This window comes from Amblyomma maculatum, chromosome 11 (genome assembly GCF_055883805.1).
Source record: "Amblyomma maculatum isolate TAMU_Amacu chromosome 11, ASM5588380v1, whole genome shotgun sequence".
Classification (NCBI taxonomy): Eukaryota; Metazoa; Arthropoda; class Arachnida; order Ixodida; family Ixodidae; genus Amblyomma; species Amblyomma maculatum.
In genome coordinates this window covers 8165471-8191399 of record NC_139354.1, presented here as the reverse complement: position 1 = coordinate 8191399, position 25929 = coordinate 8165471, and the positions used below count along the sequence as shown (strand labels likewise).

Sequence of the window (25929 nt, the reverse complement as noted above, 5' to 3'; positions counted from 1 at the left end):
TTCTCATCAGATTATGTTGCTTAGCATCTGCTTATTCATGTTCCCGAGTAGTAGAAGTAGTAGTAGTTTAAAACATTTATTTGGGAAAATCGGTGGTACCACCGTAACATTCTCATCTTCTGGCGCAGTACCCTTTCTCATGGATAGCAGCGTTACCTGTGTACATGGACTTAACGCCAAGCTCACCTATATGAGAGCCGCTTTTGCTTCTTGCCCAAGGTCCACGCTTATTCTTCTGTTTGAATTATGATTTCAGCGATGTTATTTTTCAGTTTGCAATTGTGTTTTTGATTCTCGCAGCTCCTGGTAAGGCGCCTCCCCCCCCCCCCCCCTCCTGTCATCCCGCGTCTAAGCTTCTATTTGTTCGAATAACTAGTCTCACAGACCTGCCAAAAAATGGCCCACCTAAATAAAAATGTCAACAGGTTCCTGATCCCTTCACGGAAGCGGTTCAAATGGTCCAGAGATGGGTAGAATAATTCTGAAACAAAGAAGACTGATTTGACAGAGCAGATGAGAAACCAGCCATCTATCCTTGATAGCTCGCAGTGCCCTGTATTTGGGTTGAAGAAGAAAAAAAAACTTCAAAAGGTTCAGCGCAGCTGAAGTTGCAGCTGCTCTGAACCCCATGATATGTGACCACACACGGGGCCTAATCATGTGGTAATGCCGTTTGACATTAATATATGGCATGCGCTGCCTATAGCTGATGCGGAAACCCATCGAGGCGGAGCCGGGTATCTGGTCGCATCCATTGATGGTACGTCGCATGACGCCAGGCTGCGTTAGACGGTCCTTGCGATAGCGGAATGAAGCTGAGTTGGCGAAGAAGAGAACAAGACAGCATGTCGCTGTTGAAATAGATGAAGAACTATTTTATTTCGTCCATTGCTGAAGTTGCTGTGCAAGCAAAGTCTGTTTCAGTTCAACAATAAAAACCGTGTTAGCCGACGTCGACCCACTATAGGCTGACCCGACTTTAATCCCAGAAATTTTTATTAGATATTGGGAGTGGCATCCGGAGAAGTTAGAAAGTTTCGGTCAGAGGAAAGTCATACGTTTTTATTCACCTTAAAAGTGATCGGTCAGGGAAGGCTGGGTTTTTATTAATGTTTTTAACATCCTCAAAGTAAGGGATAAGACGTTTAGCATGTTTACATACATAGTGCTATCAAATTATTTGAAATGATCTTGCTCGCTAAGAATGCTTCTATCAAATCAACTTGTGTTTAAACATTTAGCGTGAGCAATTCCGTCACTTGAGCTCTGAGCTACTATTTAACACCAAACAAGAGAAGCCCAGCGACGCATGTCCGCACATAACCGTTTAGGTCAGCCTTCCGAAAAACATGTCTTGCTGAATGGATTTAACGCCCAAAGGGAAATGCATGAAATTTCTGTATATATGAGTGCATTTACAAAGCATCCCTTACTTTTTTCACGAACAAAAAAAAAAAAAAAGCTTTTCAGAAGACGCGAAAGAGCCTCGAATGAGCGCCGCAAAGCTCTGAGCTGTTCTTTCACTTCTTTTTTTTTATTTATTGCATGAATTGGTACAAAGACATAAGTAAAAGATCGTGGTTGTCATGCCCCTTGGCTGACAACCGTGCCTAATGGACTTTCATTACCACAAGTTCGCCCATCAGACTCAAGACCTCCTCCGCAGCGTCTTGCTGCTTCAAAATTTCTTTTAGTTTATACACTTTTGTTGAGCTGTTCTTTCTCTTCTTCTGAGATATTCTCTTTGTTTCGTGACTTTCTCGTGGCTATCTTTAGCTCGGTTACAGTGCCAACAGCATCAAGGGCGACGCGGCTGAACAGCGGAATGAGCGCTTAAGATTCGCGCTCTAAAAAGGGAAAGAAGTCCACAAGCTCTGAAGAGATATTCGTTAAAACACTTTTATTTTCCATGTTTGCAACCCGGCACATTCATAGTTGCTCTTCTTGGGGGAAAGTAATGAAGCAGTTGCAATTACATATTCCCTTAACAAGTGTTTTCAATCATACGGTGCAGAAGAGGCACCGCAGTATGTTCCAAATTAAGCAATAAATTAAATAAAAGATGAGCCTTAGAGCGTTTCTCTTTGTGGAACCAAACTTGCCATGATATTTCCTACACGAAAGTGATGATATCGCCATATCCTAAAGCCGCCTGCTGCACCTTGATGGTAATAAGGCTTCGTTTTTTGAAACGTTTAATTGGTTAGTAGATTATGCGTCGTTGCTTAGCAGAAGGGGCTAAGAGCGCTGATGTTACAAAAATAAAAAGCGAACAGATCACTCTTTATTGCATTGCACAAATGCAATCCTATAAACTGCAAACCCTCCCCTTTCCCTTTCTCTCCGCACATATATTGTTATTGTGAACAGTCGACCTCAAACGAGAGCGCGAAATAATGAAGGTGAGTCATAACTTTCATCTTTTCTGGAAAAAGGGTGCATTGAGGAAACCTAGGGTAACATGGCCAAGGTGCTTGTTGGGTTAAGAGCAGATCTCTTGAGTACGTCGCGGAAATTCGGGTTTTACATTTCTTGTGATGAGGATCTTGGCGAGGCAGCGTGATTTATATGCTTAGATGGCGCTGAGAGCACGAATAAACGGCACAAACCGCTGTAGTGCTTTGGCAGTAGCTGGGAAGCGAAGGAACAGAGTGGTCCGTAATGTGAGACAAAGTGCGGGTGCGGATCACCATTGTCGGCCTCGCTGATGTACAGAGAGTGAACTCTGGTGGCGAAGTGAAAAACAACATTGCGATCATCAACCTCACTCTATAAACTTTAGTTACGTGCATTCTTTCTAATCCTCAGTTCGTGTGATACATTGTCCGCGTTTATTCTGGGAAAATATGTGACCACAGTGTGCCTGTAAGCATGTGATCAGCTCAGTTAAGACGCTCATGACTGTAATGTGTAGGTTTCCGTCTGAGGAAGTAACCCTTTCTGAATGCCACGCAAATTGGGAATATTGTGCTCTATACATCACCGCGGCGGATCATTCGCACGCAAGCTTGCTGTCGAAACTGGAGAGGGCGATGGCGAATGCTTGAAGCGCACACAGCGGGTAGCAGTAGTCCATGCTGAAGCACTCCTCGGTAACGCGGCCAAACTGCATCACGATGTAGTCGGCTGAGGGGAGACAGAGAAACAAAAACAAATTACTTTGCAAAAGCGAAGAGAATCTATCGTGAGTGGAAAGTATTTCAGGTGTGAGAACGCAGTAAAACAATATACACTTTCTGTTGTTGCAACAGAACTATGCGCTTTTTGACCATGAATTTGTAGGGTGAACAGCCGTTTTTGTATTGAGATCAGAGTTTCTTGTAGTTACCGCGGAAAGGTACCGCATAACTACAGACTACAGATAATTACTATAAAAAAGAACTACAAAACATGCAAAAAAAAAATCACTACACAGCAAGAGAAAAGTTTGATGTTACAACAGAACGCAAAATATTTTGTCGTATTGTCAAGATGCTTCAATTCTTGTTTTTGTGCGATGACCCGTATAATGATGATGAAAACGTTTTATTGAAACAAAAAAGCAGCGAGATTTATGGGAAGGTGTCGGATCCGTAGTTCAAGATTCCGTTGGTTTAAGGCTGCCGCCTTCGCCCTTTCCACGAAGGCTCGCTAGTTCTAGAAGTCCGAGTTGGGCAGGGCTGCCTCCCATCCTTCCCACGTTGGCTGTGTTATAGAGATAAGAGATCGTGCCATATCATATGGTACAACTATGCTTTCTGCTCGCAAAATTTACAGCCCGCTGAGGAGGCTCGATAGCGTGAAGCTTTACTGGATAGTTAAACGTCACAGTTTGTAATCGGCGCAAATTACGTTGTTCTGCTTTCCCGTACCCTTGGCTGGGTACGGGAATTTTTTCCTCGATAAGAGCAAGTGCTTTAAATGCGTCTGCATAAGCTAACAATGACTCTGGAGAGTACGAATTTTGAGGGGGGGAGGAGGAGGAACCCCGGAGGTGATAAGCTCGGGAAGCAGCGCGTGCACATTCATTTCATTTCAAACCTTGATGACCTGCAACCAGAACAAGCTCTTTGAGCGATGCACAAACGCTAGACTCAGCATCTTGCAGGCTAGCGGCGCAATTCTGCCCTTCATATAATATTGATATACTCGAAATTCGGATGCGAAGCTGCCATAGTGATCACCACCAGAATAATTAGTGGAATGATTCTCTCATTGCGAAATAAAATTTAACCATCACACCAGTCTCTCACTGAAGGAAACTTACGGTCATTTTCGTGAACTATCTGGAAGTTTTTTACAGATGCTTGCGTCACCCGCCCGTGGAAGTTCAGCACGTACGACTGCGTATCTGATTGCAACAATAAAGAGAAGAAAAAACAGTGTGTTAGTGCAGTTAGCATATTTTGAAGTTTACTCTCGCTTAGCAAATAAACAATTTACCAGGCCCATATGCCAGGCTATTCAAATCAAAAATTAGATTTCTACCACTCAATCAGAAGGATACAATGCGTACTAATAGTGAATTCGCATGTCAGCAGACTAGTTCGTTCGCTCACTCACTCCGCCACTTCGTGATGAAGGGTTGGGAGGCATATCAGAACTGGAAATCAGATGCGGAATATCGCTCACAAATGCGGGACACATGTGCGAAAAGCGACTGCGATCAGCTGCAGCATGCCTTTGTGAATGACGCGATCGGAGCTCTTCGTCTATGTCCAATCTGATAGATGTCAAGGTCTGGCCAAGTACTGCACACGCATCGGTGACCGGCGACAGCCAATGCGAGTGTGAAGAGCGCCGATCCCGGTGACGTAAAGGGCTCTTTCTCTGCCGTGAGATGCTGCCAATTACCGTGCCAGTAACAAAGACCTACCAGCACTGCGAGCCATGCAAGGTGGCCTATGCCCGTCGCCGACATCGAAAAAAGCTTATTTTATTATGAGAAGAGTTTCGTAGTATCGGGGCGATGAAAAGTTTCGGCCCATTTCGATGTGAAACCAGCGAGGCCTAGCGAGGAGCCGGCAGAACCAGCCGTTCAATCCCTATTTTAAATTTAAAGGCGCCAAAACTACAGGCACAAACTCAAGAGAAGAAAAATGAGACAGAGCGTCCGTTCTTCTTTTGTGTGAGTGTGTGTGTGGTTTTGGCGTCTTTCAATTTAAAATGAACAGACATCAACTAGCTCAACAAGGAGTTCTATATCCCTGGTTTCATGGCTCAAAATCAAATTTTGCTTCGAAAAAATCAGGAAACTTATACTTGCGACTGGCCCCCCATTATTCAACTGCATGAAAGAGGTGAAATATTAAGGCTTTGTGTTTATATCTTATTGCAGGTCAGACGCTTTGTGTGCAGCATTGCCGTACACTTTCATGTTGGCGTACCTTCGTTCCAGACGGGTGTTTTATTACGAAGTTCCAGGAGGTTTTCCATGTCCCGGCTTTTCCATCGGTCCAGCAGGCCCCCGTGTTCCTTCGTTAGAAAATAGAGAAAAATATCAGGATATATGTTGACCAAGAAAGGAATACGATTGTTCGTAAAATCCGGTCAGCGACTAGTGGGACTGTTCAGGACTGACGCTTTTTCTTTTTGATAATATGCCAACTCTTGTTAACTTTCCGTTGCCGATTGAGCTGAATCTGCAGTATACTACACAGGAATACGCCGCACCACACAACGACAAATTAATGTATGTTTTTGTACAAGCCGCAATCCTGGCCTCATCATAGATAGTGAACAGCATTACTGTTGCTATCGACTCATCGACTTTGGTGAAGGTGGAAATTTGGAGATGTTGTTTTAACAGCGTGGAAAACATTAAGGTATTTGTGTGCGTGTGTGTGTTTTACCCACCGCTGTTCTAATCAATTTTACACAGCGGAAGCTGGAGAGGTTCTAAGAGTATTACGATATTATGGCCTAGGCTCAAGACCAGTTCAGCTGCTGTCTGGGCAGCCCGAAAGCTATTCCCGCACTGGTAACGCTGAACATGAGTCTCGTCTGAATGCTTTGATACAATGCCACGTTGTTAGGCGCACAACTTTAAAAAATATCGATTCCTAGTTAAGGCAACGCGTTTGGCTCTTTTATGTTGCTATAAATCCTACCGTTGAAACCCGTCTGAGCACACTTCGAACAACAGTCTGTTCCTTCCTGAACGGACAGAAGAGCAAACGCTAGCACAATAAAACTTTATCGTCCAACAGGAAACTCGAGCAAAGAATGTAGTAGTTGTAAAATTGTTCCATTAAAAAGACAATTGCAAAACACGCTTCATGAGATCCGGTTTTGACATCGCGGCGGCCAAAGCAAGTGCGGTTCGCCTTCGTTGTTACTGTTGAAGTCACGAAATAGCATGGGGAGCCCGCCGGCCGAACTTAATTGAGTGCGTTTATATGAACTGCGTCGTCTGTGAGAGACATTTCTTCATCCATAGTTCAAACTGAATTTTTCCTTGCTCACTGAACAAGAACCGGGGTTTGGAAAAGCTGTAACTAGGGCGGAAATACCCGCAGTGACTGCGTTTTGTTTTGAAGAATGTAGCAACTTTGTTCTTTCGAAGTTAAGAGACTTGCGTTACTCGGGAAGAAAATAATTGTATGGAGGGCGCTTAAATTTCGCAACTGAAGTGTACGTTGTCTGTTGACTGTTAAACTTAAAATTGTTTCGTTACGATGAAAGTTCCGAGTGGATTTTTCATGAAGTCTTGCGTTGCATTTACATTATTCAGGAAATATATTTTCTCGAAAAAGCTGAGAAAGAGTGGCAATTACTTTGTAAAAATAACTAGTAGTCGTGCTTAAACATCGAATATGAGGTATTTATATAGAGAAGAACTGAAGCGTTAAGTGCATATGGGGAAAATTAGACAGAAATTCATATGTTCTCAATATCTTCTCCATATCGCCTGCATATGCTTTCTAAGTAATTTGCACGTGAATTCCGTCTGATGTTCCTAGCGTGATAAGATGCCTGTATGTTTCATTTGTGGCCTGCTATTGTCACGGGGTGGTGGCAATGCCGATGGCAACAAATGAAGAGTTTGGGAGTGCACTGAAGAAACTCTTTATTGGGCTCACTTGCGCCCGGAAAAGAACTAAGCGATTCGACGGCAGTGATAGCAACACTCGTGCTCGGCGTCGTCGAACTAAGAATGCCGTTTCACTCGTCAGCGCTCAATTTAAAGGCGCAGAAGAAATCTCTAGATAAAACCGCGAACAGTGACTATAGCATACCCTGGAACATTGTAGAAGCACATGTGCGTGGCTGGAATCTTTCGAGATACATCTCGAATCATCTGCCTCAACAAAGGAACTGATAAAACCTAGTCTTGTGACAATGAACATGAACAATGAAAGAATACAGAATTGATCCGCACGGTTCGAGTCAGAGTGAAACGGCCGCATACCGCTTGCTGCCGAAACCGAACAAATAGACTTTTGAATAGTTCGCGCCACTACAGCCCATCGGATCCGCATGTTCGACATAAACTCTCCACTGGCCATATTGAACATATGCGAATTTTCTATAGTTCCATTATGGAAAGTTTTAGTACAAGTGGCACCACTGGTAACGTTCTAGCCACCCTAATTCATTTACCAAAGCATGCAGGCATAGCTGAAGTGACGGCGTCGGTGTGATCGAGCGGCATGTCAACGTAATAAAAAAAAGAATAGATTGCGGGCTCCGGGTAAAGGCAACGTACCAAAGCGCACATTTTATTGCGATATATATAACTGTTTCTATCTTCTAGAATAACTTTATTACTCAGAACACAAAAATATTGAGCACTCTCACGCCAAACAAAGGGCCTCAAAATCCTGCACGCTGGTTGCACAAAGTTTCCCCGAACTGCTCGCGGAATATAGTAATAAGCGCCGTTCCTCATTTACTATTCGCGGCACGCCTCTCCGGGAACCGGTGCCATCTCATTAGAACCGTCTCTTGACGCAATCACCGAAAGATGTTCGTCCCCTGTGTAAAAGACCGCTAGCAGTGTTTCTGGTTGAAGGCTATTCCAACTCACCTATTTGTTGTTACGGCCCAATTGTTATCATTAAAATCATTATTCTTGTGCCGTCCCCTTGACTCTGAGCACACTGTTGCTTTTCTTTAGCTGCCAACGTTTTGTCAGGGTACCCATCGAGTTTCGGCACTCTCAGAGATCTATGATATTGGTCGGCACAGAATTTCTCTCATTTTGCGCCAGTGTCCAATAATGATCTGAAATACGATTTATCATGAAAGCAATCATCATTTCCGTGCTTCTCTGTGTTTTTGGAATATTAAGCTTTTTGTTGGGCAGTGGGCGAAGAGAAAACCTTGAATAGCTACCTTCAGTCCGCTTAAGGCGTTTTTAATGCGAATAACTTGCTTTACGTGTCCACATGTACAATCTTAGGGTTATCGGCCACTAAAATAGTGTCTCTTGGAAGAAGGCAGCAGTGCCGGCAACAACACAAAACATAAGAAGCACGCACAAACACGAGGACAACGCTGCACTGACAACTATATTGACAAGAACCCGCACATATTCTCCCTTCACTTCACGCCTGCAGCCAACTCCTTCCTTGTCTTTAACACCCTGCCGGTTTGCGCAGAAATTCTAATTCCTTTTTCAATAAAACCACACAAGGCATACTGACACATTGGTCTCCCGAGTCACAGATTGCATATGCTTCATAAATTTTTCTTGCTAACTCGTCCTTTATCCTTTTCATAACCTTAACATTGTGAAGATCAGCTGGACATTTTTGGTCTCTGCAACCAACGCAGTCTTTGCTGTGCACCGCGAGATTAGTGTCAGACTTGTCCAATATTGTCATGGCGTGCACTCTAATCCTGTCATTGAGACATCTTCCTGTCTGTCCAATATACTTATTTCTACAATGCAAGGGAATCTGATAAACAACCCCCTGAATACAGTTAGAGTACCTCGTCCGATGCGAAGTTTTGCATCCAGAGTTAAGTCCTGGTTCTGGTTGTTAACCCGCACACACATCCCTTTAGCTCTGTTTGGTGCCGTTAGAATAACCCGGATGCCGTGTCTTTGACCAATATTCATTAAATTATGGTTGAAGCCATGCATATATGGTACTACTGACCACTTATTTCGTTGAGTAAGGACTTCTTTTCAAATCCTCTGCTTGATCGTCAGGACAATGCTTTCTGTTATGCTGCACAGCAAGTACTCAGGATACCCTGCCTCCAGAAGCCTCTCAGTCTGGCTTAGAAAACGTTTTTTGCCACGGTGGTGGCATGATTTGTTGAGAGCCGACGTCAATGCAGCCTTCGCAACACCTCTTTTCACTGTCTTTGAATGCTGAGATGTATATGGAAGAAACTGCTTGTTTGCTCTTGGCTGGTAAGTCCAACATCAGTGTTCCGGTAAGAATTCGAGACTCAAATCAAGGAAACGCAAAACACCTTCCTTTGGAAGTTTCCAGGTGAATCTTAGATCAGGGCAACTTTCTTCAAACACACCCAGAGCTATGTCTTTTAGTTGATCAGTCGCCTTTCCTTTCTCTAAATCACACAATATCAAAAAGTCGTCAACGTAACGAACAATCTTTACAATGCCTTTATCTTTCATAGCCGTCAGAATCCTTCTGTCACATGCGGCTAGGTACACATCGCTCAGAGCTGGTGCAACTCTTGAACCTATGCATACACCACTCCTTTGTACATACAATATTCCATCATGGGACGCAACAGTTGACTTGAGGTAAGCTGAAATCAACTCCAAGAATATATACACAAACACTCCGGCTGAATTCTGGAAAACTATAGCCTACTTCTCAATCATTTCTCGTAGTTCTTTCAACAAGCGTTCTTGTGGGATAGAATAGTACATGTCTTCAATATCGAGTGAAAATCCAGAAAGTCTCTTCTTATCATATCCCTTGATCTCAGATAATATCTCCTCAAAGTTTTTTATTCTAAAGGGATCATCCACATGTACTTGGCCGAGATGCTTGACCAAGTATTCCGAGACTAGCATCTGCCACGTGTGTGCCTCTGACAATATTGCTCGGAAAGGTATGTCAGGTTTGTGTGTTTTTGCACTGAAAACTACCGACAAGGTGTCATGTCTAGTGTCCTTAACCTTGCGGAAAAGCTGCCTCAGGTCAGTTTCCTCGAGAATCCCTAGAACCTTCCTCTTAGCTGCTTTTAAGTCCTTAGGTTGCACTTTTTGGAAGTTCTTATTCATGGCTGCCGGAGCCTTTTCTCCGTAATTAACAGAATCCAATACAACAAGACCACCTTCTTTATTCGAAAGGCACAGCTTAAATTCCTCGCTTCTCAGTTTTTTAATTACTTGTTCAAATCGCAACTTGCATCTTTCACGTCCTTTTATACGGTTGAAACAGTCGATCCCTTCAGCCACAATTCGGCTGGCCTCTTCTTCGTCCGCTTTTTCTGCGACATGTCTTACAATGGCAAGCTTCCCTGCGGCGTCAACCTCAGGGGGAAGAGCAAACTTAGGCCCATGTTCCAACACTTTTGTTGCATTAGCAGATTGCAACGAATTGCAACGAAGGTTGCATTAGCGTACGATGCAAATAGTCTAGTTCTTGTAGAGCTTTAGTCGTAATCGAATCAATCTCCTTCGACCAAGATAGGGTAGGGGGGAACGCCCGACCAAGATATTTAATTCAAAACTTATTGAAGGCAATTATTACTAAGTTCGTAGCTGAAAAAGGACGTGGAAGTTTTATCAGTGGACGACATCACGGCTGTCTTACGGAAGTTAATCTTCATTTGGAATATTTCACACTACCTGGAAAATCTGAAAAATCTGACGAATTATTTATTATGGCGAGGTAGATCAGCGGAGATGAAATTATGCCATATGACGCACAGCCATGAGCATACATTTGAATTTTAGATTGAATTTTGCAGCATAACGTGAATATATAATGCGAAAAGGAGAGGACCAGGCAGCGATCTTGGAGGGGCGCCTAATGACATATCTGCTACTGAAGAATTTAGTAATTTAGAAGCTGCGAATTGATAATGGTGAAACCAGAAGCTTATGGTTCAGTTCCCGAAATGAGGGTTGTCAAGATTGACATTTACTTTGCGCGGTAGTTTTGAATGTAGTACAGCGTGAAAAGCTTTGGAAAAACTCTACGAATAAAACGCCAATTTAAAATCCTTTATTCAGATCAAAGGCTATATGTAATGCTTGAACTCAACAAATTTTATTGTTGTGCGAAGTCTGCGCCTGAATCCAGGCTGAATATTTGAAAGAATGGCGTTTTATTAAACAAGTTTCATGTGTTTGTGTATAATGTGCTTTAGTAGTTTACATGAATAGAAAAATATAGCAATAGCTTGATGGGACCAAGAAAACTTTGCGGTATTATTTGAGGCTACTTTTTCCCGTCTACACTTGTCGACGATCAGAAGACAACGGAATTGCGGAAGTGCTGAAAATGTTTTGTATATTCCCGCTGACTTTTGCTTTAGCTGGCCAGTGTGTGAAGCGATGCAGCTGGAAACAGCCCTTTGGAGGTAGGATCCCAGACCATGCGGTATGTTGGACAGCACTCCTGTTCAAAAAGACTGCCGGTTTAACTAACCCTATTAGACAAATCACATGGTGTGGTGGCTGACCAGGATCGAAGTTGCTAGCAATTAAGAGGTTTTTGACATCTTAGTGGCGTCATCAGCAACCGGAATAATACACATGCCAACTTACAAAGGAAGGCTTCAACTCGATCCTTTTGTGGTCCTTGGTCATAGCGGGCACGATGACCGTCATTTTGCGGGGTCCCTTAAATCCGAGAACATTGGTCTCCTGAAAGCAGGAATGGCAGAGACCGACAGTATTCCTCATAACTCTAGTCCCGGGGTATACTGAAGTGCAATTTGTTCCTTCAGTTAAATTTTACTTAGAGTATATATTAGCACTTGATAAACAAAGTTAAAGTGTCCGCCTAGAGTTGCATTTCGGTCTTGTTTTCTTAAAAAACAAGGTTTCTCTTTGCGAAAACTGGAGCTAAGCTTCTTGCTTACGAAACAAGAAATAAGAGAGCTCAAACAGAATAAAAGGCAGAAGTAAATGGCGGGACACGACTCTCATCAGAATTTGCTTCAGCTCTTCCCTCACGCTACAACTTATATGCCTTTACTAACACGCGTCAGTTTTTTTGGGGAAAGCAGTCATTACTACTGCATATTTTTATTGTTGCAGTTGTTATTGTTAACAAAGTAAAAAGAGACAAATAATACATTATGTTCAAGCAAGAACAGCGTTGTAAAAATTTGAAGATAATTTTAGCAAATAATTTTATAATCGCGCGAAAGCAGTGTTGCACAGGTTTTGCTCTTTTTCTCGTACAGCTGTGTCCGATTGGCTAGAATGACACAAATATTTGTCACCAATTAAAGTTTTGCTTTTAATGGCGCGTGACTGCAGCTCCATGCTGAGGGACTTGCTGTTGCCTCCCCAATTCTTCGCTCTGTTTACAGGTGGTGTTATGCAGCTATTGCAGTGCAGCCTTGCTATTCAGCGTTGCTATGCAGCCGTTCAGCAATCACAAGCAAGCAAGACGAGATTTTTCTCGGGATAGTACCTTCAGATTAGTAATTTCGCTGTTAAACGCAGCATGGCCATTTAGGGTGTGCTACAGATCAGTACATGAGATGCAGATGCATAAAGATGCCGCAGAATATCAGGAGAATGACCGCAGGAACAAGAGAGCGTCCTCACGTAGACAACGGCTGCTATCTCGGAGCGAGTGGAGCGCTTCTCCGAGTTCCGTGTGGGTTTCTCGCCGCAGTCGTAGACAGTGAATGCGGTGCCCAGCAGGTTGGAGCGCAGCTTCCCTACGAAGGACTCGCCTCCTCGCGAGAGGTCCGTGGGGTCCACCGAGATCAAGTAGTTAGAGGTGGCGCTCTTCTTGCGCTTGCGAGCGGCCAGCAGGAAGGCCTGCAAGTACGGAGCGGCAGGCGGTGAGGAAGTGCAGCGGCGTTACAGTACTAGTTGTTGGGCGCGCTGTTGTTATGGACGTTACAGTCACGTCGTCAGTACGCGTATGGTCGTAAGCGATTGCAAATAGGGAACATCAGCAGGCAAGATTACGGCTACAGTGAAGTCGAGCCAGCGGAATGTAAGGCCATAGTCAAAGGTTCGACATAATCCTTTCTGCCAACAGGTAAGCATTGTGACTGAAGGAAACATACATTAGCCAAGAAATGAAAAACAAAATAAAAATAAAAGTTTTAAAACATCGCGTTTCAGGACCTTGTAGGTCCCTCGATCACAATACAAGCAATGTTTTGGAATTATTCACAGAAGGTTCAGCATTTTTTATTTTTTATCATCTGACCAGTGTATGTTTTCTTCGCCAGCACTGCAAGGTCGTAAGTCAGCAGACCAAAACAATGCAAGAACATGAGCATGCAGTGCTTCTGCACTGCACTATCTTGCGCGCTTAGCTGAGTTAGCTAAACTTTCTGTGAATTTTCAATTCAAGAATATTGCTTTCATTGCTAAGCGAAGAACCAGCCCAGCTTGAAAAATAACTGGAAAAATACCTTACGAGTAACAGCCATCATCAGACAGACTATACCCACTGCAGGGTGAAAGCCTCTTTATTTTCCTCTAATTAACCGGTTCTGTGCTAGCTGCATCCACTTGACCCCTGCGAGCGTCTTAAACTCATCCACCCACCTAACTTTCTGCCGTCCCCTGCTGTGCCTTTTTCCAATGGAATCCTATAGGTTACTTTTAGCGATTATCGGTTACCTTTTCTTCGCACTACATGCCCTGCGCATGCCCATTTCTTCTTCTTAATTTCAACTAGAAGGTCATTAACTCAAGTTATTTTTCTGACCCACTATGCACGCTTCCTATCTCCTAACTTTACACCTACCATTTTCCATTACATAGCTATCTGTGTTGTCGTCAACTTAAGTAGAAGGAAACCTTTTCGTTAGCCTCCACGTAAGATGCAACTGCTGTATCCTTTTCGCTTGAGCGGTACTGGTAAACTGCTAGTCATAATATGCTGGTATACGTTCCAAATGCGCTTCATGCCAATGTTATTCTCCTAGTTATTTCCCTTTCATGGTCCGAATCTGCGGTTACTCTCCGGCCTAAGTAGACGGAGGTAACATTGAACAGCCTGGTAAAAAAAAACAGCAGCTTAAACTGAGCACCAGTGGAGAGAGAAAAATAGAATTAAAATCTTATGACGTCATTAATCCGCTCTATGACTCACGCAGCAATCTGAGCATTCACTATGCGCCACTTGTATGTGTTTAGACCAGTGCGCGACCGAAGCCATCGATGCTGGAGACGATCCTACACGCATCCTACGTTCATATAATCTGGACATTAGCCGACCTCCTCGTGGCGCCAGTTTTCCCGCCGTTCGTATTAAATCTGTGCAGCAACCGTTTGTTGAACAACATTCAGAGAGGTGCCACATTATTTATCTTTGTAAATAGCATACATGTGCTAACTGAAGTTTCGGCAGATGCGGCTCTCGGAAGACGCATCAAGCATTGCTGTCTATGTGCAATACACACGCGGGCATAACTTACGAGAATAATACCAGCCTAAAGGACTTAGATTCATATCGGAAACCATAGTAGAAAATCATTCACCCGCGAAACATAAATGCTTTTGCAGTCATTTACGTAAGGAGTCCTAAATGCTTCCCTTGTTATTTTTTTTTTTGTCTTAAAGAAAGACTGTATCAATTTACGGCCATCTCGCCCGGGATCGAATACGCGATCTAGACAAGAGCATCCGAACGCTAGAGGTACCTTGGACTCATACGTGGGCAGGAAGCCCGCATTCTACAACACGCTGCGCCGCTATATCGCATTCTGTACATGTTAAAATGTTCGGGGTCAATACCTATTCGCTTATCTACAGCTTATCATAGAATGTCTGCAATGCCTTCTTTGGGTGGACGCAGGGTTTCGCGCCTATCACATCATGTTGTATATACATTCGGAAATTTGAGATATTCTAATAATTAATCTACACCTAATGTTTTCTTACAACCTTCCTAACTTTCCGCAATTAATATCTGACTCATGTTCTGGTAATTTCAGAGTATTTTTTATGCTTTCTGCGAAGAGGCGGTCATCCCATACTGTTGGGGAATCTCTGACATCGCAAAGCCTATCGATTATCGATAGAGTATTAAATATTTATATCGCGGATAGCTATTATCAACGTCTTGTATCGCGATACCGCAGTTGTCGTACAGCACTATTTACCTCATTTTTGACCATAATTGCTGAAATTAAAGTCTGATGCGTCAGAAATGCATTATCATATATCCTGAACAGGGCAAGCAAACAAAACTCCTTATATTCTTCGCGCCATAAAATGTGGTATGCAGCATGATTGATTAATGGTAGAGTAGGTGTTGTCCGTCCTATTTGTCGAAACTATATTGGACGCCAGTGCTTTCAGCTGAGTTTGAAGGTCTTTATCAACTCGAGCCAAATCTACCGCTATTTAATGGCAATGACCGATTCCCCATTTCGGCTTATCTGATGGTTGTGCGCAAGGCAGTAGGGAAGGGGTGCTGAAGGCGCCAAGATCAGGACTGCAATACGAAAGAAGCGCCAGGATACGTTGCGTCATTTCCGCTAGTCAACTAACTGGCACATTATCGTTCCAAAATAGCAACAGAAAACAGTCCACTTTTTTTAGACGACCTATTCGGCGCAGTGAACTCTTCGACAACTTCTGTAGCGGAACTACGCGGAGCGAACCTTCTTTGCTGCACATAATTCAGAAAAGAAAACTCCACACAAAACCGATAGCCGCCGAGCTATAAGGTCTCTTTTACGAAGTCCTCCATCGTGGGAAAACTTCGTCGTCAGTACCAGCTGCTTTAACTTCCCGAGCAATATTCGCCTTTCTGCGCCGTTTTGAAAAGAAGGAGAAATGAGAGATAAGGGGAGGCCGCACACGACCGCCCACACACGACGGAGCGTAGAACACTTCATTTCTGAAACAGTAGGTGGCGCTGTCGTCTCTTGCACCTCACTGCTTCCTATGCTTTTCGTGCATCGCTTGGATTCTTTTAGGACGACTTGTACACTCGAGTGTTTCGGCGGTCGTCAGTGTTCGCCGAGATGTTTCCTTCGAGTAAGTGGAGTTCTGTGCTCCGGTTTTAGAAAAGCGTGGCCCTACTTCAGAGGGGAAAGCGAAGTTTAAAACGTTTCTCGGTGAACAATGCACGCACCTTGGAAAAAGGAAACTGGTTCAACCATACACACGCTGCGCCGTCAGGGGATGCGGCTGTAAACTGGGACTGAGACCGCATTACGACAAAGCCAACCGGCATGTTGTAGATTTATGAGCTGTTCTGAGCGTCAGGACACTTGTGCGTTTCAAGCCGTCTGCACTCGTATACCAGCGAGTATTTCCTCGCATTGTACATATTGTTGGTGTTGGTGTTGTTGAAGGTGAGTAAAATGCAACTTCTCTCATGCGAATTGTCGCTGTGGTTTTCCCTTAGGTCACGATGAATGAATGCAGACATACCTGCTCTGTTTTCATGCTGACTGGAATTCTGGCCGCCGCAGCGTGCGTGCATCTCTTTGAAAGTGAAGCGCTCTACTGTTGCTGTTTCCTGCCTTACCTGAGTCTTAGCGACCGAAGTGAGTATTTGTTCAAGGAATTTATATTCCTCCTCATGCTCTGACGCAGAGCAGATCGTTCGCTTGCTTTAAACTTTGCAGGTGGTGAGTTTCCCAGACAATGATCAGAAAGGAACCAGAGCGCCATCTCGGAGAGAAGAACACTTCGTGGATGCACTCAGTGTTATTGCCCTTTCAATTTTCGCTTGTCTCAGAGGAATGCTCCTTATCCACCTTGTCTTTTTAAGAGGCCAGCTGAACCGACTCAAGAGGGTGGTTAGAAAAGTGCAAAGTTTCTGCGTCGATTCCCTGAACTTTGGAACATGTATTGATCGAGTCTGTAGTTGCTGAGCATGTTGTTACTCGTCTGCTCTTTTCAGGAAATGCGTTTGCTTCGAGCATGCTGTTAGCGATGGTCGTGTTTCAGAACAATCGTGTCGTAACTATTGGCATACACCCGGACGTAGACGCAAGGAAACGAGCGTGATGTTACTGAAACTTAATGTTTGAAGAAAACTTCGCTCCACGGAAACCTCACCAAACATCATCGCCAAAACGGGAGAAGTCCTTTTACCCATCTGCTTACTTAACTATAACAGCAGTCTGGTTGAGCCATCCGGAATAAATGAAGGACTCCATACGTAGTCGACAACAACAACCTTTAAGGGTAAGCGAGAAAGTTTACGTGAAGGAAGAAATGACAGAACGTATTTCAACGTAGACTATACCATCTTAATACTCCCGACCAAGCTTTTGTACCCCTGTGGGAATTATTCAAAGAATTCACTCTTACCGCTGGTGCGAACCTTGCAAATGTGTCAAGACCATCAGAACTCATTAAATATTTGAAGGCGGCCCGCTATCAGAGATTCACAGTAATATTCGTATTGCTTGGAAACCAATTCTAGCGTGAGGTTATTCGTGACTCTGCAAGAATATTCAGGAAGCAAGGCTGTCTCGCAAGAATTTTGTTCATTCATCTGCTTCGCCAAGATCCACATGTGGAACTCTAGTACTCATAGTGTGATCAGCAATGCTTCTTTGAATATTCGCAACTTCTCTCTCCTGCAGTACTGTACAAAATTGCATACATGCAGCTACTGTGCATATTGCATGGGACGCAACAGTTCGCTGTACGAGGGCGCTCCTATCAGTACTGATTGGGACTGGGCCCAAGCGGCTAACGTGAATGCTTAGCAAGACGCATAATTGAGTTAATGATATTGCATGTTACACGTGGTTCTTGAATGAAGTGCGTAGGATGTGGCTTGGGGACATATAAAGAGACTTACAGTTAAGTTTATGATACCTTCAGGCGTTCACTTAGGTTTGGCCGGAAATCCTTTCTGTTAATTTCAACAACAAAATAATCACCGACCGAAGGCCTGGGTGTTGAAAACGAGACGTCCCAGCTTCCCCGAGAAAGCTTTTTCACTATTGTCCTGTTTTTTTTTTTTTTTTTTTTTTTTTTTGTTGTTGTGTTTTACCCAAATAATTGGTCGGTGATCATTTTGTTATTGAAATGAAGTGACTTCCCGACCTAACGAGATTTATTTCAGCTTCAGATTTACTCCTTTCAAGGGATTGTAATGATTTCTATTCGTTTAGTCCTTGGCGAAAAGCAAGACCTGTTTGTCGAAAGTTTGTTTCCATATCAAGATAGGCATCAGGAAATTCTTAGTGATGCTATAGGTCGCAGAAAGCATGAAACATAGTAGTACTTAAACCATCACTATGATCCCACAGATTTTCCCGAATAGCGATGGACAGGACTTTATGTATGCCATTCGTCTTGCTTACTTTTCGGTTGTCTTCTTTCTCGAGGTGGAGGTAGTAGGTGGGGTAAAGACCCCGGTCGACGCCCTTCTTGTCGCGGGTGATGCGGCACCGGATGGTTGTGTTCTGTGGGCAAGGCACAGTGGCGAACTGCTCCAGCTTGCACTGTTCCAGCAGATCGGCCAAGGGCCCCAGCTCCATCACAGGCACGGACATGGCCATCTGCGTTCTCGCGCTTTCGTCCGCGCTGCCACCGCTCACGTCTTCTACCTGCGACGCACACGCAGTGCTCCCCTGAAAGTCCTGTTTTCAAGTCACTCTATGACACATTAAATTTTCGAGAAATCATGGACGAGCCGGAATCTGCTCATCATCATCATCGTAATAATTTATTAGCTACTAAATTCTTCATATTCATCTCTCAGGGAAGGGGAGACAGACAGAGGGCTATTAGTGGATAAGACAAATAAAACAAACAAATGGATCGCAGTCTGTTAGTCAAGGCATGAAAGAGACACTAGATTGAAGTAATCGAGTGAAACAACATAATTTAATACTTGGAGTAGTGAATGCTGCACAAACGTTAAATCAGGACTTTGTACTACTCACGCATAAAAGTTTGTAGAACTAGTGAATAACAGTATTTGAAGTAAATATAGCGATTGTTCACGAAACTGGGTAAGTGGTTGCTGCATGATCCTGAAAAGCCTGAAGAGTTCTGATTACTAAAGAACAGTTCTTGGTAGTCAGTTTTCTGTAGGTAGACCAATATCGATATCGGAAATACAGACAGCCAAGCTTTTTGTCACCTTTGGCGGTGTTTTAGTAATTAAAGGGTTCGAGACGGTTGCAATTTGTTGCTCTCATCGTACTTTCATGATGGTTTGTGCGTTACCTGTAAAAATAACTGCTAGTATGATCAGAGTGTAATAATACTCGCGCTTTTCTAGCGGTATCAGTTATAAATTGGGTTCTATGTCACCGCTTCACAATGTATGCCGTTTTTTCATTCACATTGCTTAGTGTAATTTTTTTTTTGCTTCTAAAAAAATCTTTCAATGACACGGTGTGTAGCGCCACGAATGAAGGAACCTTTTAAAAATAAGCCTTTATTTCAAACAATAAATATCCAGAGGTATTCACCGCATCTTGCTGTTTGCGAGCTCGAAATTATTAACTGAAATACTTGTTTTTGACCAGTGATCATGCATTTTAATTTGAAGCTGTCAGTGTGGTACCACAATATTAAAGTTTAAAAAAGTAGGAAACCCTGCATATACATGGCAGCAAACATTTCCGTAATGCATGCTTGTATAAAAATATATCCCGGTGCTATCAAGAAAGCCGGTCACCTAATATAATCACATGAATGAGAATGTACCTGTTTGTTTTACCAGCTGGCTAAATAACTGTGTTTCTGGGGGCATAAGGAAAGCTACAAATATTTTTTTTTCAGGTAGATGCGGCCTGTAAATGCGCTAAGCACTTTACACAAGTTTGGATTTTTTGGCGGAGTTTGGAGTTTGACTCACTTTGGCGTGACTCACGTACCAAAGTGAGTCACGATCAGAGACACGCTGCAGAGGATGGCTGCAGATTATTTCGACCACCTGGGGTGCTTACACACGCAATGGCATCGCACAGTACACTGGCGTCTGTCATTTTGTCCCCACATAAACACAGAAGTGGCGTCGAAGTTGTGGACATAACATACCTCGACACTAATTCTATAACCTGCATGGCGTCATGAACTGCGATGCTTATAGGTCCGCGCGAAGTGGCGCCACGGATGCATTGAACGCAACTGAGTATGCTGAGTCGTCGGACTGTTGTGACTTCACAATCTGAGCTCTATGTGAGACAACATGAAAAATTCACGCCTAACTAGCAAGTGTCGCCGAATCTCACGTTGCACATGCGTGATCCTTCTGTAACTTCTTTTTTTTTTTTTCTGCTTTTCTTCTCATGGAACTGCCGTATGTGATTCATCCAGATCTCTTCCTTCTCCTTCTGGGTAATCTAGCACGTTTCGTATTCTGTGCAGCTCTTTACATGTCCCACAAAATGGTCGCGTGCGTGTTCGGCCACTACCTGTGCTTTGACAATGAACCAGCGTGTTCCAAGAAACCCCATCGCCGTTAGGGCGTAAGTCATCTGAAAAAAGCAATGGTTCATAATCCTCCATTTCTTTGACATAACTTCACCGCATGTGAGTAGGTAATTAAGAGCTGCAGGGTCGGACGCTTATGTGTCGAGGTATTGAGAAAGTTATTGCAGACATGCACCACTAAGGACCAGTCACGTTGGGAAGTTTTATTTGCAAAATGAATTCAACTTTCCTTCTATGTTATCTTCCCCAGCTCATCCATCCTCCAGATTTATCTACTCACTTCCCTTTCACTCTCTTTCTCTCCACTTGATTTATTCGAATGAGGTTCTATTAGATCACAAAAGCGTGATGGTTGGCCACACGTATCTTATCGTTTAAGAGCCGTAGACGGCCTACTTATATTCAATAAGTAGAGTAGAAACCTGGGCTATGCTGTCGATCATGTCAGTCGGCGTGTCGGGCACAGTAGCAGTTCGACTCGGCACCGGGTCCGACGTAACAGGAGTGCTCTCCAGGTCCTCGTCTCCATTTATGCTAGTGAGGTCATCGCTCAGGTCCAGCCGCTTTAGCTTCTTCTGAACGTCTGAAAAGAGTAAACCGCATTTAGCCTGGTACAATAATCATCGGCCATGGTTCTACATTACTTAATACCGCGCCGTTTTGTGTTACTTGCCTTTTTTCTGTGTTTTACAGAAATACCGGTATGGTGGATAAGGTGTAGCGTCCAAAATCCACAACAGCTCTTAGAGGCACCTTAGTGGAGTGCTCCAAAATAATTTTGACAGTCTAGGATTTTGTAACGTGCGCTGACGTCGGACAGAACACGGGAACATTTAAACGCGTATATAGCCTGCCAAAACGTATTTCTGCCGAGGAGAGGTTTCTGAAAAGCATGTAAAAAATGTTATCGAAACTTTTGCTTTTTTGCGTCGCACGCGTTTCATATTTTCTCGTAATTTCTAAAACAATTTGAAATTAGCCCGCATTATTGGCAGTCCGACACACATAAATTGTAATAGGTAAGTTTTCCTGCAAGCTAGATCTGACAATTCATTGTGAGCCCAATTGTGAAGTGCTACTGACAGCTACAGGCCGCCTCCCAGATTGGTGGCAGCGCTTGCATTGCATTTGCTAGGCGTAATCTGCACAATGAGTTCGCTGCGCACAGCGGCTTTAGCTAGTGAACCTCTGCTTGTCATAACATCTCTACTCTTGTGTCTAGTGCACTAACAAAGTCAATATTCGCTCAATAAATGTATTCTACTCTTTCTTCCTTCTACATCTTTCGGTACCTCAGCACGCAACGGGATAACTTCTGTTAGGTTTTAGTAGGTTAAGTTGACACTGGCCGCGTAATAGCAAATGCGGCTTGAAAACAATCAGCAGAAGAGCTCAATGGTCTTCATCAAGCACCTCACAGGTTTCGACCTTTAAGCGGTTTCAGAATGCTATCGTTGCTACAAGGTGCAACACTTCGCGAAGCCGACTTGCTTCCGCTCGCAGAAAAGGATCGAAGAGAGTCATTAGGAGAAAGCTCGTTGCAGGGCTGTGGCACGCAGTTCGATATAACATTTGACCAGAAAAATTTAGTTCGACATACAGAACTAATTGCTACTCTTCTGCTACCTATTTCTGAGGGCATAACTGGGCGTTCGATATAGCCGGTCGAAATAGCCGGTTGCATATATCTGAGCTTGACTGTGCACGTCCTCTTGATTGGCACACATTATCCCGTACCTATTAAAGTGCTCTAAAAGGCTTGTGAAGCGAACGCTAGGTTTCAATGACCCCTAGATAGCACTGAATACGGAAGTGATAAAGGTGCTACACTACGCACTACTATTCGCTTAAGCGAACCAAACATATGTCATCAATTTTATTGATTACCCGGAGTCGGAGGAATCGGGCTGCTGTTATAGGCAATGGCCACGGGATTTTCTCCTTCCGTGTCGTCCTGTATCACAGCACTTTTCACTTCATCGCCGATTGGCGCATCCAGGTTGTCAGTGCTGGAGAACAGCATTGGGCCATCGTAGCCTGGAGCGGAGGAAAAAAACGACAAGCTTTGAAACTGCGTGCCGCCAAAGACGCCGGCCTTTCTTCTAGTTCTGCTAACAACAGGTGACGGTAGCAGGACCCTTCCCAAAACCCACGTGTGTGAGCCAATCCAAGGATGATGCCAGTCCCTTATTTCAAATTGCGTGCTTCTCAGAGCTTCGTGAAAGAGTCCTTAATAAAATATTCAAACCTTGTACTTATTAAGAGACTCCCCACAGTCCTAGCTCCTCCTCAGGGGCTTTCAAGGTTTCAATTCAAGGTTTGGCCTTGTGAGACCGCTGGTGCACAACTATTTACTCACTTCAAATATGGAATAAAACAGAGTGTATCATTGCTAGGTGTATTTTCTTTTCAATGACGTGGTACTCTTACAGGGATATTAAGGTTGCAAGAAAACGCCTAGTATAAGTGCAAGAGACCAACCACCAAGGAGTCTTCAAACGATAGATGAATTAATAATCTGAGTGAGCTTAGCTTTCGGACGCTGTGCCAGCTGCTTCCAGAAAGGCAAGCACAAAGTCGCTTTCTCACGTTTGATGTTCTGACTAGCGTGAGAAGGGTCCAGGCGAATAGCTCGCGCTGCCTCCTGGACTCCAACGATCTACTGACTCACTACAGAAGACTAACCTGCTTTTCACCTTTACGGGTAAAAAAAAAAAAGCAGTTACAAGAGGGCTATGGCAGTCATTAGGCAAGTCTACTCACAACCAACGACGTCTTGCACAGGTCTGTCGATGCTGAGTCCCGCCATGAGAGGGCGCGACTCATCCTTGCGCAGGCGACTGCGTATAACTGTGTTGGACGCCGGTCTTCGGGCATCGGAGGCCTGCAGTAGTCCCTGGCTTTGCCGCTTGTGACGCTGCTTCTCTTCCAGCAGCTGGCGCTGCACGAAGCAAGAAAATATGGTCACTCTTGCAGTTACATATCACTAATAATGTGAAGCGCCATTGATGTTGGAGGATTAAGCGAAATACGGTTCTGTCTCTACATACCTAAATAAAATTAATCTCTAATTTTGAAATATTCCCTGCATGGGTCACATATTGTTCCCGCTGATATTCAGGGCAGCTTTCCTAAAATAAAAAATCGCTTGTTTGATGCAGTGACCCCATGGTAACAATATATAATTTGGCTGACGAAGCCCCAGTCGACGAACTCTCTTCAGTCCTGGTGTGCCAACTGATGGAGATGAATCTTACAAACATTTGACACCCACGTTTCGCTTACATCCTGTCCTAGACAGCCTATAGGCCAAGAGAAGATATCGTAGTGTTTACAAAGCGTATTGTAAACAGTATGCTTTCGTCACTTGTGCTAACAGACCTTCGAAAATGCATCAGTATCATGATTCTTCCCCACGCACGTTTCACATGCCAGCTTCCTTGAGCGTATGAGGGAGAAAACATGTCGAATCCTAGTTTTAATTAAATTTTACATCATGAAATTAATCACATTACCTCCGTTCTGAACTCTGAAAAGATCGAGAGATCAAAAGCGTACTGCCTAAAAGCGGCTATTAGTTGGAAAGCTCAGAGAGAGCCGCCATGCTCACGTCCTACTCCACGGCATAGTATATAAGAGAAATGCGTAACAACTTAGACAGGACACAGGAAGAAACACATACAACAGTTCACGAGCGCCTCCACGGCAGCGTCCCATATTAGCTCGGCCTTCCTTTATTCTTATTTTTTTCTGCCTGCTGTTTTTTTCTTCTTCTTGATCTCTCTCTTCCGTTTCAATCTCCATTCACTGTTAGCTTTGCTCTTGGTTTTCCTTGCCTTTGCTTCACTCATATCCCCTCCGGCACCACGGCAACAAATAGCACTGGTCCAAGGCACACCAGGCTAAGCAACACAAACTAGCAATAGAAAAACTATAGCTACTACAAATATAGCTGCCTTCAGATATACGACTTGGGGTGCGTCCCCATTAACTCTCCTCGTCGTAAACAAGAATCTCACATCTAAGTATCATAACCCTGCGAAAAATACTGAGATCCGAGATTATGGGGAAATGGCCGAAGCACAGTAAACTAAAGGCCCTATATACATAGTCCTCACTGTTGTGTACGTGCCTTTGGCGTCTCAGCGCAGAATCGCAGCGCACCGCTGCAGTAGTACGGTGAAGTAGCGAAGAACACAACGCCAAATAATGGAGACCAAAGGGGTTGGTTCCGCTTCTTCGTACACGAAGAGCGCGGGAAGCTCTGGAGTGCATTTTTTTCTTTCTGAATGCTAGGTTGGAAATGAGCCGGCATTTTAAAGAGCCGCCAGCCACTACATTCTCATTTGCGCGCCGAGAAATCTGGGCTTAAGCAAGGGCGTACGTGAAGAGGTATGCTAGAGGACAGAAAAGCGACAGCTCATGGGCGAGCGCAGTAAACTACCCTATTCAAGTCATTATTGAGGAGTAAAGAAAAGTAACTGTGTTAAGTCTATTTTAAAAACCATTTTATTAATTGAAAAACTGTGTTAGACGCAGCAGCGCTCCGATTCGTTATTTCTTGTTTTTGAATACCCGGCCTTAATTTCATTTATTGACGGAGTTTGAGGGACCCATGGCTAGCACACAAGACATATATGCTGGTCACGTCGATCTACTGGAGGCACTTGTCCGTATGCTGAAGCTATAATAAGCAACTGGTTTGTATTTTGCGGTGTTGCGATGTCTAATGCTATTTAGAGTAAACAGAAATGCTCGCCTATCACATGTGTGTCCGTCGGAAAGAGAGCGGGGACACTATTATGGCAGGAAAAATATTTATTAACCTCGGGGGTGAATCCCTTAGTTCAAAACCCACGATGAATCACCTACGCTGTTCAGAATGAATGTGGTGAGGGTAGTGGCATATGTAAGCGGATAAAGCATGTCTGACCGTCACTGGAAGTATATCTCCTTTATTGGGCTTCTGAGTTGCAGCCAATGTGAATGAAAAGATAGCGAAGGGGTTAGGCCTGGTCATTTAAACACAATTCATAAAAGCAATTGAAAGATTTTGTTATTGGGTACTTGTACAAGAATTGCTTTTACGAACAGTGATATTCCTGTAGCGGCCCGCTCAATTTATGCACTCCGTTTCACAAGCTGTCTCCAGCACGACGAAAGGTGAACGCCACCTGGGCCTATCAAGAGGGCACGAACTGTGCGCTTGTGATCGCGCTCTCCTGTGCCGCCGACGGCGATAGGTCTTAGGAGCAGATTAATCTAGAGCGCACGCTTATAATTGGTCCAGATTGCCCTTACCTTTTGTAGTGCTACAGACAGCTTGTGAAACGGAGTATTATCGGTAAGCTACACTATCTAAGTAAGGAGAGCAGAAAGTTGGGTAAGTTGGCTGAACTGAATGGTTGAATATAGCGTAAATATTGCTGAAGACTTGACAT

At 43.9% G+C, this 25929-nt stretch overlaps 1 protein-coding gene across 1 annotated transcript in view; it reads right to left on the bottom strand.

Moving 5' to 3' along the window:
• Positions 1-1913: 1913 nt before the first annotated feature.
• The window catches only part of ktub (Tub domain-containing protein ktub), a 127639-nt gene continuing 103623 nt past the window's right edge, over positions 1914-25929 (bottom strand). Inside the window, exons 3-11 of the mRNA XM_084585075.1 lie at positions 23252-23429; positions 22376-22525; positions 20911-21071; positions 18403-18648; positions 12701-12919; positions 11687-11785; positions 5367-5454; positions 4247-4330; positions 1914-3126 (exon numbers count right to left, since the gene is read on the bottom strand). Coding sequence (XP_084441201.1) covers positions 2993-3126; positions 4247-4330; positions 5367-5454; positions 11687-11785; positions 12701-12919; positions 18403-18648; positions 20911-21071; positions 22376-22525; positions 23252-23429 — 1359 coding nt within the window. The 3' untranslated portion in view covers positions 1914-2992. The remainder of the gene's footprint in view (positions 3127-4246; positions 4331-5366; positions 5455-11686; positions 11786-12700; positions 12920-18402; positions 18649-20910; positions 21072-22375; positions 22526-23251; positions 23430-25929) is intronic.